The sequence below is a fragment of the Monodelphis domestica genome, chromosome 3 (genome assembly GCF_027887165.1).
Source record: "Monodelphis domestica isolate mMonDom1 chromosome 3, mMonDom1.pri, whole genome shotgun sequence".
Classification (NCBI taxonomy): Eukaryota; Metazoa; Chordata; class Mammalia; order Didelphimorphia; family Didelphidae; genus Monodelphis; species Monodelphis domestica.
The window spans coordinates 437,304,618-437,324,591 of NC_077229.1; the positions used below are offsets into that span (position 1 = coordinate 437,304,618).

General features: G+C 37.8%; 1 protein-coding gene across 6 annotated transcripts in view; it reads right to left on the reverse strand.

Moving 5' to 3' along the window:
- The window catches only part of PDZD2 (PDZ domain containing 2), a 514,756-nt gene that overhangs the window by 71,470 nt on the left and 423,312 nt on the right, over window positions 1-19,974 (reverse strand). For all 6 annotated transcript variants that reach the window (XM_007487505.3, XM_007487504.3, XM_056824531.1 and 3 more), the window contains one exon: window positions 10,305-10,407. In XM_007487505.3, coding sequence (XP_007487567.1) covers window positions 10,305-10,407 — 103 coding nt within the window. The remainder of the gene's footprint in view (window positions 1-10,304; window positions 10,408-19,974) is intronic.

Sequence of the window (19,974 nt, forward strand, 5' to 3'; positions counted from 1 at the left end):
ACTCCAATTAGAACCTGACTCCTTATCTTATCATCACATATAGTTGTCAGTCCTCCTTACGTCCTTGGAAACCGCATCTGGAGACATATAAATGTTTTTTAAATATAAACTAGGATTTACCATTCATGGTATAAGATTAAATGCCTAAAGAGTGAGATTTCCCTTGTACATTTAAATATGACTTACAAAAATATAGTTTATAATTTTTTAGGAACTCTTCTACGTAAATCAGGGTGCATAACCTGCACAATAAATCACACATGTTGGGGTGCTCCTTAAACCAATGTGAATTACCACCACATTTATTAGAATGGACAAAGTCAAAGCAGATCATCGCCAACTTATTTGACAGATATGCTTCTTTTCTTTTTTAAAAGTTTTTTAAATTGATAATTCTTTTCTAAAAAATAATCATATCGATATCTTTTGTTTTTTATATCACCTATTTTCCCCATGTACTCCTCCATGCTCCCCTACACAGAGGTCAATTACTCATGGCAAAGAAGGGAAAAAATAGATTAGCAAAACTAACCAATACATTAAAAAAAGTTTGACATTACATGCAATGTTCCACACCCACAGTTCCCTAGCTGGGTTTGGAAGGGGTAGAGGTCAAGATGACCCTAATATCTTTTATTTGGGTCTAACTTAGCATTATAATTTCACAATATTAAATATAAACTGTTTTGTTTTTATTTCTATTTACATAACTATAATCATTATACATATTGTTTTCCTCATTCTGCTTATGTCACTTTGCATCAATTTCTATACTTTCCCATGCTTTTCTACAGATAGCGAAGTGGCATAATGGATCAGAGTACTAGAAACTGGAAGAACTCAGAAATATATATATATAATCAAATAAGATATTGTAAAATGATTAATACCATATCTGGCACTTAGGAAATGCTTATTCCTCTTCCTTCCTCTGCATTGATCATATATTCATTGTTTTTTATAATACAGTGATGGCCCACTTGTTTATAGTCATTACCCCATCAATGAACATCTACTTTGTTTCCACTTCTTTGCTACTCTACAAAATGAATAATTTGGTGAATGTGGTACCTTTTTTTTTTCGCCATTAACTTCCTTAGGGTATACATGCCTAGCAGAGAGATTTCTGATACATAAGGTACGTACAGTTAAATCAATTTCTTCACATAATCCTAAATTGCTTTATAGAATACCTAAACCAATACTTTCACCAGCCTTACTGTACCCAATCTTTCTAAACCCTCTTTTACACCGACAATTCCTGGCATTTGTCATCTTTGCTAATTTGCTAGGTATGAGATAAAATATCTGAATGGTATTGATTTACATTTTTCTTATGATTAATAGTTTAAGGCAATCTTTCATACAGCTGTTAATCTGAAAACTACTGATATCCTTTAGACACTTATTTTTGTGGCACATTAATAAAGTAATGGACTTGGAGTAAAGAAGAACTGAGTTCAGATTATGACACTGATATTTACTAGTTATGTGAATCTGAGCAAGTCATTAAACTTCTCTGAATCTCAGTTCCTTCATTTGTAAAATGGAGATAATACCTCTAAACACTGACTTTGAAAATGTTTTTGTGAAGCTCAAATGAGATCATTTGGATAAAGGACAAGAAACAAAAACAAACTTTTAAAGCACTGAATTGCAGTTCTTATTACCATTTCAACCAATCTCTACACTTTGCAGATGAGAAAAGTGAAGCCAAGGGAATCTAAAGAATTTGTTCATGGTTACATGGCTAGAAAGTACAAGATATGTGGTTCAAACTCAGGACTTTCTAGTCCAATTCCACCCCATTATTATACTACACTACTTGCCCAGAAAATCCCTTTAAAGAAGAAAGAAGAAAAACTAAGAAATTACTCAGGTGATACCTACATGATGATGAATATAGGGATGCTTGATTGTGAGAAAATCCAATACATCAAAGACTAAACTTAAAATAAACTAGGGTGTATTTACAGTAGATGGCCCCATATCTAAATAACTTGGAACCAAACCTATTTCATCATAATAAAGAAAAAAAATTTCTTTACATTGCACTTCATACCCTCTACAAAAAAACCTAAACAACTTTTCCAAGCTTGAATCCTACCACTTTCATCAAAGAGAACATACATTCAGAACATTCACTGACTCCTGAATCCAGAAGAAGCCATGCTTACCATTCTCCTATCTAGAATGTTCCTCTCTCTTCCACCTCTCACCACACCGTCTTTTCCATTTATCCAACCCTACTAACTTTTCTAGGTCTAATGCAAATTCCACTTCCCTTAGAACAAAGCTCAAAGTGATTTCTCTAAATTATGAATTCTGTTAACACTTGCCACCTCTTTCTGACATTTTATAAATTAATATTACTTTAAAGAACCTGTGATTTTATCTGTGGTTTTCAAGGTAATCAGGAGGCAATAATGAAGCCTTGAACTTAATGAAGAGAGAGCATCCATCACTAAAGAGGTAAAAGCTCTGTTGGCTCTTGCCCTGGTCAGACCCCACAGATCATACTGGATTCTGTTCTAAGTCCCGGACAAGGAAGAAATTGATCACCCAAAGAACATCTAGAGAAGGATTGACAGAATGGAGAAATACCCTAGGATTCCTCCAGAAAAGGACCAATGGAGGAACTAGGGAAAATTAGCTCAGAGAAAAGAATCATTGGGGGAAGAATTCTAGCTCCCTACAAATATCTGAAGGGCAGAGATTTAAAACGGAGAGTGGACTTTGCCTATCTGAGCTCAAAAGAAAGGAGGAGGAGGAAGAAGTCAAATTTCAGAGGATCAGATTTATATTCCTTTGAAGAAAGAACTTCCTTTTTTTTTCAATATTTTATTTTTCCCAATTACATGTAAAACAATATTCATCATTACTTTTCTATTATGTTGTGTTCCAACTTTTCTCCCTTTTGCCCTTCTATTTCTCTCTGAGATGTAAGCAACTTGATAGAAGTTATCCATATGATATCATGCAAAACATTTCCATGTTAGTCATGTTGTGAGAGAAGACATAAAAAAATGGAAAAAACCATGAAGAAAAGAATAAAAAATAATCTGTTTTGATCTTCAGTCAGACTCCATCAATTCTTTCTCTAGAGGTGGATAGCATTTGGCTTCATGAATTCTTTGGAAATGTCTTGGATCATCAGATTATTGAGTATAGCTGAGTCATAAACAATTGATCATCATACAATATTGCTATTTCTGTGTACAATGTTCTACTGGTTCTTCTTTGAAGAACTTTTTTTTAACAATTGGAGATCTCCAAAAGTGCAATGGCCTGCCAAAAGGGGCCTAGGATCTCCCTCTCTGAAAGAGGTTTTCAGGTAAGAGCTGAAAAAGTGAATCTCATCCAGCTATCAAATATTAGCTGGCCTCAGGGATTCACCCTTGATTCAAATTCTTAGACACTTACAGGTGGCCTTGGGCAAGCCACTTAACTGCTCTATGGTTCCATCTCCTTATATGTAAAATGAGGCAATTAGACGTGATGGTTTCTTTAATGGTCCCCTTCTAGTTTTAAATCTATGATTGTAAAACCCCTTACATTTCTGAGATGTTGGGATCTAATGAGGTCTCATCCTCTACTGACAAAGACAGAAAAGTCTGCAGGGTTTGTGGGTTGGTCTAGCCAAAGATGGCCATAACCTGGTAGACAACATTTTGGAAACGAGTAACTAAAAATACAGGACAATATTTCATAGAGTTTCAGATATAGGAGGGATATTACAGACCATTAGTCTATGCCTCATTTTTTTTAACAGATAAAAGACTAGGATTTAGAGAGGTAAAGTAACTTGTCTAACATGATACAACTCCCAAAAGGGAAATCTAGGGTTCAAACCAGGTCCTTCTAATCCCATTGCTCTTGGCTACTTCTTCTTACTACTTAAAGTTTCTCTCTCTCTCTCTCTCTCTCTCTCTCTCTCTCTCTCTCTCTCTATATATATATATATATATATATATATATATGTATATACATATATAATATACATATATATTTAAAAGATATACATATATGCACATGTATATGTAAAATCTACATTTATCTATATCTATCTGCATTTATATCCAATCTGTTTGCATCTATTTCTATATTTACATGCAGTCTATCTCTGGTGATGCTGATCCACCCCATCTAGGCTATAATTCATTAAGGGAATTAATTTTTTTTCTCCTACAGGCACTTAGTAGAGTGCCTTATATATGTCAGGTCATCAATAATTATTTTTAATTGTGTCATCCACACCAGAATGACAAAGGGAAGAGTATGGCATGAATAAGGGAGGGGAATAATTACCATCATTAAGTGTTATTGCTGATTACAAAAGAGAAACCTACTTAAACACAGACAAGCACAGAATTGTGAAGATCTAAGAGGTCATCTAGTCCACCTCAAACCCCATAGAGGATCCCAACTATAATGCAGCTAAGTGGTCATCCAGCCTTTTCTTGATTATCCGGAGGAAGCAGAAACACACTGCTACTTCTTCCCACAGTAGACAACTCTACTTTTCAAAAACTCCACTTGAGTTGAGCTTTAAAGGAAACCAGGGATCCTAAGAGGCAGAGGAAGTGGGAGAACACATTCCAAAATAAAGTATAGAGGCAGATGAATTGTCATGCAAAGCGAGCAGTTAAGCAAGTTTGACTGGGACATGTGTGAAAAGGACTAATGTAATAGGATTGTAAAGATATACTGTAACTAACTTATAAAGGACTAAAAGCTCAAATGAAATTCAATAAGAGTTTATTAGCTGCCTGCAATGTAGTAGACACATTGTACCAAATGATGAAGATATAAATAAGAAAAGACAGTCCAGGTCCTCAAGAAGCTTACCATCTAGAATAAACACAAAAAAGTAAACAAAAGCATAGTGAAGGAGGGTTTGAGGTGGGGTACCAAGGCACTGAGGCATGATGTTTGGTGGAATCAAAACCAAGATGAATTGCTAATGGAAAATGGAGTTACCTAGAAAGTTCTGAGAGTTCAGAACCCTCTATAAAGGAAGGTTTTGGGAGGAGTGTATTGTTCCACTCTCCAATCATAGGGGAGAGGCCACTGAAGCAGTTGAGAATGTGCTTAATAGAAAATACTGAGTCAATTTGCATAGTGATGAGACTTCAGGTAAATAGCTTATTCTAAGTGAGACATAATATTACCACCTTGTATCCATACCAAACAGAACTGCTGACAGAAAATGGAAAGTAATCTGTTTGGAGAAAATTTCTAGAGACATTTATCATTTGTATTTTATACTAGAGGCAACAGGGAGTCATTGGAGCTTCCTGAGCAGAAAATGATAACTGATGTGTTCAGAATCTCACTTTGGCTGCAGTACTGAAGGCAGACTGAAGAAGGTAAAGACAAAGCTGGGAATTTGCAATTGTAAAAGTAAGAGATGATAGAAGCCTGAGATACTGTTGTGACCATATGAGGACAGAAAAATGGATAGATGAGAGAAATCTTCTAGAGGTAAAGTTATGAAGAATTGGCATCTGAGGGACAGTGAGGAATCAAGGATGATGCCACAGTTCAGACATGGAAAAGTCATCACATCTGTAGTCTAAGCATTTCAAGTTCTATCAACTGATGATCATATGGCACAGTCTTGAGGTCCCTCACCCGCTTATCCATAGCCTCCATTACTCCATGACTCCATTTAAGTTCTCTTAGCAGAGATACTAGAGTGCTTTGTCATTGTCTTCTCCGGCTCATTTTCAGATGACAAAATTGAGGCAAATAGAGTTGAGTTATTACCAGGGTCACACAGCTAGTGCCCTATCCACTGAGCTACCTAGCTGTCCTGCTTCCCTATCATCTTATTTGACAATTGCCATTAGTCATACCTTCAATTTTATTCATGTGCCCATTAACCAGATAAGGGACATAAGAGGTAAAACTTGCTTATATCATATTTGATTTCATGTTACCAGGGAAGGTCTTGGACTTGATCCATTACCCAAATTTATTAGCCCATTTATAAAGCTCCAGTACTGGGGGGTGGAGAGGGGAATGAGAAGGCCACAAAACCTTTATCCCAAAATTCTGATGAAGGATATTTTTCAAGTATTGCCAGAAACCTCCCAACAGTAATTCCCTTCAAGATGATGAGGGATCTAACTTACTCTGAAGCTAAACTCTCTGGCAGTGAGGACAATACAAAAGACCAGTTTAAAAGCAAAACCCAGCCACATGCCCCACTATATTCCCCAAACTATCTAAACCTTCAGTTTATTATAGCATTTACTTTTAATTGATGGATATTATATTGCTTCTGCATTCCTGCTGAACCATATCTGTCACCACCCACACATGCACACAAATACACAAATATCCCAAGCCTCCAGCTCCACCTCATCTCATTTTGGTTGCATCTACCTTGACCCACCCACATTCCCAGCATCCTTGCCTCTGTCTGGGCCATGACTCCTTCATAAATCTAGTCTAATAATAATTTTCATAGGTGCCATTAGGTGAAACCATGGGGTAGTGGATAGAGAGCTGGTCTTAGATCCAGGAAGACTTGGGTTTAAGTCTCACCTCTGAAACATACTGGATCTACATCCTGGGCAAGTCTCTAACCTCTTTGGAAAACTAGTCTCTTCAATGGATCTTGTAAACATAACCAACTCTAAAATTACAATAATTTGGGGATAAAAAGAAAAGAGAACAAAAGAGCCATTATACAGTACAAAGAAGCACAAGAACAAGGAAACCAACCAATTCCAATGGGATTGATAAGAATCTGCACAGTGCCTAGGATCTCAAGGTCAAAAAGGACCAAACCAATCCAGGTAGGATTGATGAACTTCTACGCCAATATAAAAGGACTTGAACCTAGTGTGAGACTCGAGGTTGTGACGCTTGACATATGTTAAGATGCAGGATTCCTTGTACCACACTCCTTGTGAAATACTCTCAGACAAGTACTGAAAATTTTTGGCTATCATCCTGGCTCCCCCTATCCCTGAGAGTGAAGGTAAAATCAGATCAGGGAATGACACTTCCCTTTCACACAAAAATCTAACCCTTTTCCCTCTCTTATAGTATGGCAACTTCCTGTAGTCTTGGCTGACAATGGATAAGTGCAATATTACCACATTTTGTCCTACAGACTTGTGGGACAGAAATTACTTTAATTGGACCCTAATATAAGGGCTTATTAGGAATTTACTCTTTGTTTACTCAGAAATTTTTATATATATAGTTTTTGATATTTTGATTCTGATTTTGAATTTTTTCTTTCTCCCAAAGTTTAATTTTTCTTCTATTTTTCTTTTTATGTTTTTGGTTTTTCTTTTGATAAATGATTCATAAACCCCATAACTCAACCATGCATTCTGAGTTGATCTGGGTGTTGGTTAACACCCTCCTTTGGGGGGGATTGTATATATTTTCATAAAATCTACAATTTAAAAATTTGTTTGAGAAAAAAATTTCAGGAAAAGAAGCTTGCTAACTCCTTGAATCCAGAAAAATGAACTTTGGAGGAAGATGCCTGCAGAACCCTACACTGCATCATGAAGATCCAGAATGAACTCTGGGGTGAAGTTGATTGAACTGAAGTGGTTAAATGCATTTATTTTGAATGTACACTCTTATGCCAAAGGGAACTGCTCCCAATTGGTTTTTTGTCAATGCACCTAGCAAAACGTTGGTTTTGTTTTCTCTCTCTTCTATTTCCCTCTTATCTATTATTATAGTTTCCTTTTAGAAAGTAAAATATTGTATACACCTATAGTTAGAAGATTTTAGAGGTACAAGACTGATTATGTCAAATGATCAATTGGGGAGACTAGACTCCCAAGTGATCACAGGGGGAATTGTGAAGATGGTACTAACTCTTCCAGTCCATTTTTAAATTTCATCACCAAAAGTGTACATATCCCATTTAATCCTTAAGTGGGGGAGGTCTGTGACCCATGTGTGCAATAGTGGGTGAAGAATCAGAACCCCCTGCCCCCTGGGCCGTCCTAAGCAAAGCTTTAGCTGTAATTGGTACACATAAAAGTGGAGGAAGGCACAGGAAGTGACACAAAAGAAGCATCTTTAAGAAGGAGTTACAATTTCCTATGTGGAGTTCTTCGTTCTTCAGAGTTCCAAGTTTGAGTTGGAGGCTGATGAAAAATCTGCCTACTGGAATTGAGACCTTGGACTTGGTGAGACTGTTCTTAAATCTCTTTCTTTGAACTACCAAAGTGAGTGAAAAAGATGGACTCCTTTCCTGGATTTTCTGAAGGGACTTGCCTCAGGAGAGGCCTCCCCTCTTGAGAGAGATTTTTTGATTGAAGCTCTTGCTTTATTCATCCTCGGGTCCTTGGCTCAAGGCTGAGGCCCCTCCAGCTGAGAACTAATTAGCAGTGCCTAGGTTGAGCCAGGGGCTGGAGCCAAATACTTAGTGAGTTAGGTTAGATATCTTACCCTATCCTCTGATTTTCTTACTTACACTTTCTATATTTTATAAATAAATCGCTAAAAAATCATTTGGAATTAATTAAATTCCTGGTGACCACACTCTGATAAATTTAGTCTAACCCTTTAATTTTAACCTCTATCAGTCTGGCCCTTACAGTGCCCTAGGGAACTCTCTGTAAGATAAAAGTTTTAGAGAAGGGCAGAGAGTTTCTTCATTTGGGAGTTCCTGAATCAATAACTTATGTCCAGGACCTATCCCTAACAGAAGCAATAATTATGCTCTCTAATTCCCAATAATGTGCATTTTAAAAGTTCTGTCTAAATTTCTCTGGTGTGGGATTTTCATTCTGGAAAGGAGTAAGACATTTAATAGAAGATTTGAACTTCCATAGCATTAGTATCAGGACAGCTAGGTGTCACAGTGGAGAGTGCTGGGACTAAAGTTAGGAAAACTCATCTTCCTGCATTCAAATCTGGCCTCAGACACTACCCATGGACAAGTCATTTAATCTTGCTTTCATCACTTTCACCAACTATCAAATGAGCTAGCAAAGGAAATGGCAAACCACCCCTATGATCTTTGTCAAGAAAACTTCAAAAGGAGTCACAAAGAGTCAAACATAACAGAAAAGGCTGAACATAATAATAACAACAGAGAAAGACATAACAGAGGTGTTGCATAACATCAAGCCAGCATTTACATACCTCTATCAACCATTTCTTCCTCAGAGACAATAAGGCAAAATCTAGACGGACTATTGGATCCAAGTCAGGAAGATTCCACGTTCAAATTCTAACCTTAAACTTACTGGGTGACCAAAATTAACCTCAGCTTTAGTCCTTATCTGCAAAATGGGGATCCTAACAGTATTGAGTCTTACAGACTATTTGGAGGATCCAGTGAGATACTGCATAGACTGTTCGCTTGCTTTGTAAGTCTTAAATTGGGAGTATAAGCTCTCTCCATTCTTTTCTTCTAAAATTCCATTTCTAAGTTCAGCATCAATTTTCTTGTGCTTGTCTTGCATGCCCTCTGTGTTGTAGATACCTACTCTCCTCTCCCCCATTCCACCCCACGCCAAATCACAATATAGTAGTTTACTCAACTTCTTTACTTTACAGGTCTTCCTCTTCCATTCGAAATGGAAAAAAAAAACAAAACATAAAAAGCAAATGGATGAGTGGTGGAAAATGCCGACAAGGAAGGGACTTATTCTATGGAACAGGTACAGATGCTATTCAGTATAACTAAAGCATTTAAGAAAGTACTAGACTTAATCAGAATGGTATTCAACACTCCCACTGGGGATTAATCTAGTCTCTCTGTCAAAGTTCTCAATGACTGTCAATTTAAGAATTTGCCACTGAGATTGGGAAGGCAGCAAACTATTTGGTGCAAGATCTTTGACTACCCTAGTTCTGCTTCTGGTTATTTGAGATGAAGAGTAAATGTGGATTGGTGATAGAAAAGTTCTTTCTCTCCTTTGTTTTTTTGGAGTAAGGACATCTGTGTATATTCATATGTGCCACCATGAATATTCTCCTGGGTTGGTGTGATCATCTTCTAAAAAGCCTCACTGAAATAAACTGAACCCAATAGGCAGGAAATTTAAGATTATGCTAAAGTAAACAGAGACATCAACATTCCCCAACCTCATCATCCTGCCAATAAAAAGCTTCAGCTTCAAGCCAAGTTCAATGCAAACACTGCCATTGCCAAACTCCAAACAAACTAAACTATTTAAGGGTTTGATGGAAAGAAATAGCTAACTCTCCTTAACTGATTTGTCTATCTACCTCCCAGACTGGATCTTTGTACTGTATTCCAAGCTCCTTTTCATGAGCAGAACCCTTTCTGTCCCTCAGAGAGGACTCACCTTGGGAGCGACTTCGGAACTTCATCAGGCTGCTCCCCAGGTTGGGGCTTCTGCAGCTCTCCCGGGATCCTTCAGGACAGCTGTTATCTTGAGCCTCACTCATCTGAAACAGACAAAAGACAGGATTAGACCAAGGGGCCCTGGAGGAGAGGCTCTCTGGTGATGGCTCCTCGTTATTTGCTGAAAGAGCCATTGCCCAAGAATTCTCTGAACCTAATGGAACCGCTACATGGGTGTGTCACATGAAGAAGAGGGTTCATAGGGGGCAAACAGAACTTAAGGTCATCAGTGACTTTTTTGCTTCTCTCAGAAGTTTTACTATCAAGATTCTGGAAAGAGCCCTCAGCTTGGCAGTCACAAGACCTGGGTTTTATTACCTCTTGATGTACCACAACTCTCTAAGTCTACTAGTTTCAAAAAGCTGTGGGTCTAAACTGGCATATAGAGTCTCCTAACCAGAGTGGAGCTAGTTCTCAAGGGCCAATTGTTAAATTTTCAGTGTGAAAATTTGTTACACCTTGGAAACCAGAAATACTACACAAATCAAGGCTTGATTTATTGTTTTGTTTATTATCTAGATATAAGAAAATTATATATTAAAATGTTAATAATGCATTAAATTTAAAAGTATGTTGTGAGGGCAGATAGATAGCTTAATGGATAGAGAATAGGCCTAGAGATGGAAGGTGCTGGGATCAAATCTAGTCTGAAACAATTCCTAGTTGTGTGACCCTGAGTATTGCTGATCTTTTGCCTTATAATTCATGTTAAGAAAGAAAGGTTGGAACTATGCCCAAAGGGTGATAAAAGACTGTCTGTTCTTTGATCCAGCCATAGCACTGCTGGACTGGTACCCCAAAGAGATAATAAGGAAAAGACTTGTACAAGAATATTCATAGCTGCACTCTTTGTGGTGGCCAAAAACTGGAAATTGAGGGGATACCCTTCAATTGGGGAATGGCTGAGCAAATTGTGGTATATGTTGGTGATGGAATACTATTGTGCTCAAAGGAAAAATGAAATGGAGGAATTCCATGTGAACTGGAATGACCTTCAGGAATTGATGCAGTGAAAGGAGCAGAACCAGGAGAATATTGTACACAGAGACTGATACACTGTGGTACAATAGAATGTAATGGACTTCTCTATTAGTAGCAATGCAGTGATTCTGAACAATCTACAGGGATCTAAGAGAAAAAACACTATCCTTAAGCAGTGGACAAACTGTGGGAGTAAAAACACCGAGGAAAATCAACTGCTAGACTACAGGGGTGGAGGGGACACAAATGAGGAGAGACTCTAAATGAACACCCTAGTGCAAATACCAACAACAAGGAAATGGGTTCGGAACAAGGACACATGTGATACCCAGTGGAATCACGTGTCGGCTGGGGAGGGGTGGCGGGAGGAGGGGGGGAGGAAAAGAAAATGATCTCTGTTTTCAATGAATAATGTATGAAAATGACCAAATAAAATAATGTTTAAAAACAAAAAAAAAAAGAAAGAAAGGTTGGAAAAAGAAAGATCTACCTAGAAAACTAAATTTCATGACTTGTCCAGGGTCAGAACCAATGATTTTTAGAGGCAAGATTTTATTCCTAGTCATGCTGGCTTCAAGATAAAATCTTTATCCATTATGCCACACTGCTTTTCTTTATATAAATATATTTGTATATTATGCAAATATAAATATATGATAAATTATTATTCAAATAGGTTCCCCCCCCCCCCAAATAACTACTCTTTATTTCATGGTAACTGGGTGGCACTGTGAATTGAGTACCCAGGTCTGGGGGTGAGAAGATAGTCAAATTTGAACTTAGGTACTGAATCAGCTATAAGATCCTGGGCAAGCCACTTAACCCTATTTGCCTCGGTGTTGAACCTTGAAGAAAGCCAATGGTTCTGAAGACGCAAAGATGAGGAGGGAATACATTCTAGGCATGAGAACCAGTTACTGTGAAGGCATGGAGGGAGAAGATGGAGTCCTATATCTGATGAACACTAAAAAGGAGCTACAATCTTGTAATTCTTGTGTTTTCTAGCTATGCTAAGCTGTTGCATGTAGGAGAGTGAAGGGTAGGAATAAACATTTGATCAAATTGGGAAGTGGTTGAATAAATTAAGATATACCCATATACTATAATATTGTGGCCCATAAAACTGACACTATGAAGACTTCAAAGAAATATGGAAAGTTGTTTTGAAGGAATATAGAATAAGCTCAGCAGAATTAGAAACTAAGAGAAAACAGCATCAGAGGATTGGATCTTTATATAGAACAATTCAGAAGGAGACAAAGCAAGTGTGGTATTCTGATTTTAGCTTTGTAAAAAAATGATCATATTACTTAAAACAAAATTCAAAGAATTTAAATTTTAGTTTATTCCAAATTTGGTTAGATTATTTATCAGTAGTTCTTTCAGAAAGCGAAAATGTTTCAATATTGGTAAATGAGAGAGCTTTGGCTAAGATGAGGAGCGAGAGCCAATATAAGGTTAGGAGTTGATCCCTTAACTAAAAAACAAATTCTTAGGCTAGCCTTGTTGAATATATTTTTATAAATGTTGAGGACTGAGCAAGCCTTATGTTCAGGATACTATAAGAAGTAAAGAAAGATCTGGAGGGCTCAGGAAGAGACACGCAAATAAAAATGATCAAAACACATGCCTCAGGTCATTTAATTTGGTTTAACAATGTTATATAATCATCTTGCCTCCAGACTATAAACAGTAATTATCAGAGACAACATTAAATTCCCAGTTTTTTCCCCTTGTTTCTATAGTACCGTGACACACATTACAATCCTGCAGGGAAAGTATTCCAGAATTTGCATGTTATTACCTCAATTGGTACCCATTATATGGGTGGAATATTATTCTGTGGGGAGGCCTTAGACAATTAGCATTCCAACCTATTTCTGGCTTGGGTTCTTCATTTTCTCCATAGTCTCTGTTTTCCAGACCTAAACAATACAACAGTCAACCTTGGTCTAGAATAGAATCACCAATCTTGAGAGGCAGAAGGAACCAGAGAGGCCATCAAGTCCAGCTTTCTCTTTCAAAGGATAGAGAAATGGAGGCTCCAATAAATAAAAATGATTTTTCTAAGGTCACAAAATTAGTGAGAGACAGAACACATAGGAGAATTCAGGTATCCCAGCTCCTATTCCAGCGATCTACCCTACCACCATATTACTACCAGATACTCTCCTGAGGATACCATGGAAACCTCTATAGGATCTAGTTAGGTACTGATTAGTTATTCTATTTGTAGAGTGCAGGGGTCTTCATTTTATAGTAGAACATCAGGTGCTTTCACATAGTAGGTACTTAATAAGTATTTCTTGAACTGAATTACATGAGGTAAAATATGTATTAATGGCATAAGTAGAAGAAATACTTTAAGGTGTGTCTTCTAAGCCTGACATATTATATTACATGGAAAAATAAAGAAAACAGAAAAAAGTAGGAACAGAACATCCTGAAAGGTAACTTTCGGTGCCACTGAATTAGCAGAAAAGAGAAATAACTACATAGGAAAACATGCATGTTATGTTGTGCCTTAAGTTCACCTACAGCATATCAGCAATTAGGGTAAAAAGAGATTGTCACCATGACCTATTTTGTTCTGATGCTCAGGACTCCTCATATCTATCCTTCATCCAAGAGTCAAAACAAGTTTCCTGAAGAACAAGTCTACTCAGGTTGCTCTCTTGCTCAGTCATGTTCAGTGGCTCCCTACTGTCAATAAAAATACATATAAATTTCTCAAGTTATTTCAAGTCCCTCACAATCTGATTCCACCTTATCCTTCTAGCCATTTCATAATTTCTCAATTGATCTTGAAAACAGTCCTGTGATATAGTCGGTACAATTATAATTGTTTCCATTTTACAGATATGGGAACGGGTTCAGAGGGCATATAACTTGTCCATGATCATTTAGTTAGCTAGTAGAGGAGAAACTTGAAGCCAGATGTTTTGACTTCAGTTTCAGGAATCTTTTCCACTAATATGAAATCAGATGGCATGAAGTTTACTTTAAAGAAAAAAAGCATATTATTAGCAGATAATTTTAAGGACTAGCAATGAAAAAAGAACATTGTTCTGGTTCTTGGCTTCTGCCCTTTTTTAGTCCCATACACTCTTTTTTTTTCTTTAAACCTTTACCTTTTGTCTTTGTATCAATTCTAAGACACAAGAGCAATAAGACCTATGGAATCTGGTTGAAGTGATCTGCCCAAGATCACAGAGCTAGGAAGTATTTGAGGTCAGATTTGAATCCAAGTCCCCCAGAATCTGGGTCTGGTGCTCTATCTACTGTGCTACCTAGCTGTCCCCTGTCCTATGCAATCTTTTCAAAGAACACACAAAATTGGTATTTACATGTGTGTGTTTTAAAAATTTGTACCCTGGGGACTTCATTTCCCAGCATTCTTTACTCTTCCCAGGGTTCCCTTTTCTGGTGTCCCTGTGTTGCATCCTGGTGTGGGTTTGTTTATAAATTTGCTGAAACCCGTGCTGCAGGGGCTATTTCTTTGGCATGAGTACAGTAGACTTGTGGGTCTCTGGCTCTTTTCCTCTGCCCACTTGGCTGAAGGAACTCCTTTCTCTCTCTTTGTTGTTATTAAATCCCATAAATTTAAATACTTGGAGTATTCATTTTTAGTCTTACACATGTAAGTTTCCTTTAGGTAAAGGAAGACTTTCCTCAGGTAAATGGTATACATCTTCATGACACAATCTCTCTATAATATACATGCTATTTAAAAAGCACCTTTAAGAAATAAATACCTTGTGATTTGTTCATTCCCAGCTAAGAACCTGTACACATAAACATTTCCTGGACTTTCACAAGTTCCTTGGCTGATGGTAAATGATCAATACAAACCAGCTAATCCATGCCATCATTCACTGTTTGCCTGCTGCTCCCATCATTTCTCTGGTGTGAATTTCCCATCAAAGCCAGGGTCTCTCTAACACACAAGCTGACTGCATTCTGTTTATCTGTGTTTCTACATAGTAATGATTTTATCAGCCCAAACAAAACAACAATAAATTCTCAGAATATCTGTAATGCCACTAATTCTCTGAATTAGTTGATTAGTAATATTGGACAATTGACATATAAAGAGTAACCAGATAGATGACAAGAAAAACAAAGAAGTAGAATATCTTTCCTTGTCCTCAAGGAATTTACAATCAAACAGAGTGGAAAGGAGGAAGTATGCCCTTGAAGTCACCTGAGAACAATACAAAGTAATAAAACAGTGAATAAAAAAAAAGGCTGCTTAGTCAAACAACTTCTATTTGGCTAATAAGAAAAATCACAAAATTTAGATCCAGAAAGGATAATTGTTCAGTCCTGTCAGTTTTGTCTGACTCTAAATGGCCCCTTCTAGGATCTCCTTGGCAGAGATACTGGAGTATTTTATCCTTTCCTTCTCCAGCTCATTTTCCAGATGAGTGAGGCAAACAGGATTAAGTGATTTCCCCAGGGTCTCACAGGTGGTAAGTAAGTGTCTTGAGTCTGTGTTTGAACTGAGGTCTTCCTGACTCCAAGCCCAGTTGCACCACCTAGCTGCCCAGAAGGGACATGAGACAATCACAAACTTGGAGACGCCTTCCCCAGCTTTGCCAGCACATGTTCATTAGCTACTCTGATTTAACTAATTAGTAGCAAATCCAGGATGAAATTCTTGGTTTCCTGATCCTTAATCTACTGTACTTTTCACTACAGCATGCTGCCTCACCTTAGGACTTCCGTAGAAAGTCTCCATATTTCCTATTGCCTCTCTTTTCTCACATGTAAAATTGGCATCCTTAATACCTACCCCATCTACTCCACATGACTGTCTCAAGGCTCAGCCTAGGTATTACACTTGTGGTGGCACATGCTTGTAATTCTTGCTATTCAGGAGGCTGACACTGGTGAATCACTTGGGCTCAGAATTCTGACCTACTGTGGGTTAAATCCAATTAATTGTCTGTCAGACAATTAACTGCCAGGCAGCTAAAATGGCACAGTGGACTGAGTTCCTGGACTGAAATCAAAAGGTCTCATCCTCCTGATTTCAAACCCAGCCTCAGACACTTACTAGCTGTGTGATCTTGGGCAAGTCACTTAACCCTGTTTGCCTTTATTTCTTTATCTGTCAAATAAGTTGGAAAATAAAATAGCAAACAACTCCATTATCTCTGTCAAAAAGATACAAAATAAGTTCAGAGTCATATAGCCCATCAAGTTCCAAGAACTAGAAGAAACTAGTGCCTGTACCCCACTTTTGGGGGATATTTTGAAGAAGGACAATTCACAATTCAAAATATAAACACAAACCACTGAACGCAGAAGTCTGTTTCAATTTCCACATAATCCAAGAACACTTGAATTATATATCCTATATGACATGTTATTTATCTCATATGCACAAATCTGTATGGTCTATTTAAATCTTTTAAATATAGTATGTGCTTATGTCTGTGTGTGCATATGTGTATAATATTTCACAAATATACATATCATAAATATGTATATGACTTTCTGATTCAGAGACTGGCACAGTATGTGGCACTCATATGTTCAATATATGTTTTTATATATATATTATATATATATATATATATATATAATAACCAACTTGCCTCTGATACATAGTCTATGTTACTCTGCTCACCAAACTTTGCAGTGTTCCCAAACAACTAAACTAAGATCATGAGCCAAAGAATAGTTGTAGGTCTGCCTCGATAGAGAGAGTTTCCTCACCATGAATTTCCTTATAGTGATAATACCACCAGTGAAATATATGGACGTGAGAATATAGTCTTATAGTCTAGTCCCCTCTGATGCTTCACTTTGGTGTAAAGCTGATCCCACATCCTTCAAGGCGCTGCTTGCAGAGGTCAAAGACACTCTGGCAACTCTAGCCCTGTGATAAGAATGTTGGGAAGAAAGGGATGATTGTTTTGATTGCTTTCTACAGCTAGTCATTAGACAGTGACTGAGGAGGAGAGGAATTGCAATCTGACTGGATATTAACACTGATGAAATTACAGATTTTCTCAGAAAACCTTTAAGGACTCTGGAGAAGGAATCATCCCCCTCCAGAGGAAGAACTGATTGGAGTCTGAATGCACGCTGAGGCATACTCTATGTCACTTTCTTTCTTCACTTTTATTTTGTTTGAGTTCTCTTTCACAAAAGGACTAATATGGAGAGACATTTTGCACTATTACACATGTAAAATCTATATCAGATTGTTTGCCATCTCAGGAAGGAGAGAAGGAAAGGGAGGAGGGTGAGAATTTGGCTCAAACTTAAAAAAAAAAAGGATAAAAATATTCTTGCATGTAATTTGAGAGAAAAAGTTTTTACATTTTTTTTTAAAATTACAGATCTTTCAGAGTTTTGAAGCACTTTGAATTGAAAATTTATTCAATTTAACAGGCATTTAGCAAGCATGAACTATTTATCAAGTGGGGGCTATGTGCAAGACACTGGCCTTGGTGCTGGGGATAGAGACAAAAGGCCAACAGTCCCTGACATCCAGGGCATTCTACTGGAAGGATTAATGTGTTTGCATAAGTCAGACAAAGTAATACAAAGTTATTTCAAGAGGCAGAGGGACTCAATGATAGTTAAGACCAGGGAAAGGCTTCATAAGGGAGGCAACACCTGAACTGAGCTTGGAAGCAAACTGAGAATTCTATGAGGTCAAGGTGAGGAGGGAGCACCTTCCAGATGTGAGGACCAGGTGTACAAAGTTACGGAGGCAGGAGAGCAAATCTGTAGAGAGAACAGCTAGCAGGGCAGTCTGGCTAGAATGGAGAGCACATGAAAGGGAGTAATATTAAACAAGACTGAAAAGGCAGGTGGGAGACAGATGGTAAGGGGCTTTAAATGCCAGGCTAAGGAATTTGCTGTTTATTCCAGAGGGAATAAATGATTTCAGATTTTGGAGCAGGGAGCAGATAGAGTCAGATCTTTGTCAGTTACTAGGAGAAAGGAGGGACTGGTGGTTGGGGAAGCTTAACTAAAAGAGAAGCTGGGTAAGAGTAGATACTGTAGAGGGAGACTCAAACAATGTTGGCAACTGAATGAATAGTGAGGTTGAAGGAGAGGAGAATCAAGGATATCTAAGATCTCAAAGCTGGAAGGCTGGTAGTGCTTCTCCACAGAAATAGGAAAGTTTAGAAAAGGACTGGTTTTGTGGGCAAATATAGGTTTATTTTAGTTTGAGTTTGAGATGCCCCCAAACATCTGAGAGATAATATCTAATAGTCAGTCAGTGAAAAAGCCTTTATTAAGAACAATGTGCCTTGCCTATGCCTGAGCATCAGGAATGGGAAAGGCAAACACAATCCCTGCCACCAAGGAGCATATATTCTAATGGAGGAAAGAGCATGTCAGTAATGAGGTTTATACAAAATATATTGGGGAGGGCAGGTAGGTGGCTCAGGGAATAGAGAGCCAAGCCTGGACATGGGAGGTCCTAGGTTCAAATCTGGCTTCAGACACTTCCCTAGTTTTGTGACCCTGGGCAAGTCACTTAATCCCAATTCTAGCTTTTATCACTCTTCTGCTTTAGGGACAATACTTAGTATCAATTCTGACACAGAAAGTATGAATTTTAGAAAAAGATGTGTATAGAAGAGATGGAAGGTAAACAAGGAGGAGAGGGCACTAGCATCTGTGGAACCAGAGCTTAGTTCTGAAGAAAGCAAGAGAAATGAAGAGAAAGAGGTGAAGGGGTAGAATATTACTAGAAATGAGGATTGGGGAGGGTTATTACAAAGACAAAGAGTCTAGAGAAGGAATGCTGTGTCCGAGGAATCCCAAGTGGGCTAGTGTGGCTAGAATGGAAAGAAAAATGGAAAGGCACAATGGGGCTGAGTTATAAAGTACTTTAAATGCCAGAAGGTTAAATATTTGATCTTTAAGATAAAGAGAGATGTTGGGGTTCACTGAGCAGGGGTAGAGGATGCATCAGAGCTGCCTTTGCCTTTTAGAAAATTCACTTTAGTAGTTGATTAAAAGATGGATTGGAATGGAAGGAAATGACACTGGGAAAGCAATTAGAAGGCTACTATAATAGTCAAGGCCAGAGGCAATTGTGGTTGTGGGAGTGGAGAGAAGGGTACATGTTCAAGAGATATTGTGGTTGTGGATACAAGATTCAGCAAAGGATTAGCCATGTGGGTTGTTGAGTGGAGTGAAGAATCAGGGTGAGAACAAGGGTGTGAGCTTGGGTGACTGAGAGGATGGTGAGTACCCATACCAATGAAATCATAGCTCTTTGAAATAGTACCTTAAATTCCTGGCATGATGAAGGACAACTAGGTAGCATAGGAGGATAGAGCATTACACCTGGAGTCAGAAAGATCTGAGTTCAAATCTGGCTTCAGACACTTAATAGCTGTGAGAACTTGGGCAAGTCACTTAACTATTTGCCACAATTTCCTGAAAACAGAAGGAAATGGCAAACCACTCCAATATCTTTACCAAGAAAATTCTTAATAAGGTCATTTAGAGTCAGACTGAAATGACAGAACAAAACAAATGATGGAGGGTAGGGAGGTAGTAAATGGCATTTTAAAACAGAATCATAGGATCTGAAATGGTGACACTATAAAGACCTGTGTGATACAGTTGCCCTGTCCTTTAATTATTGT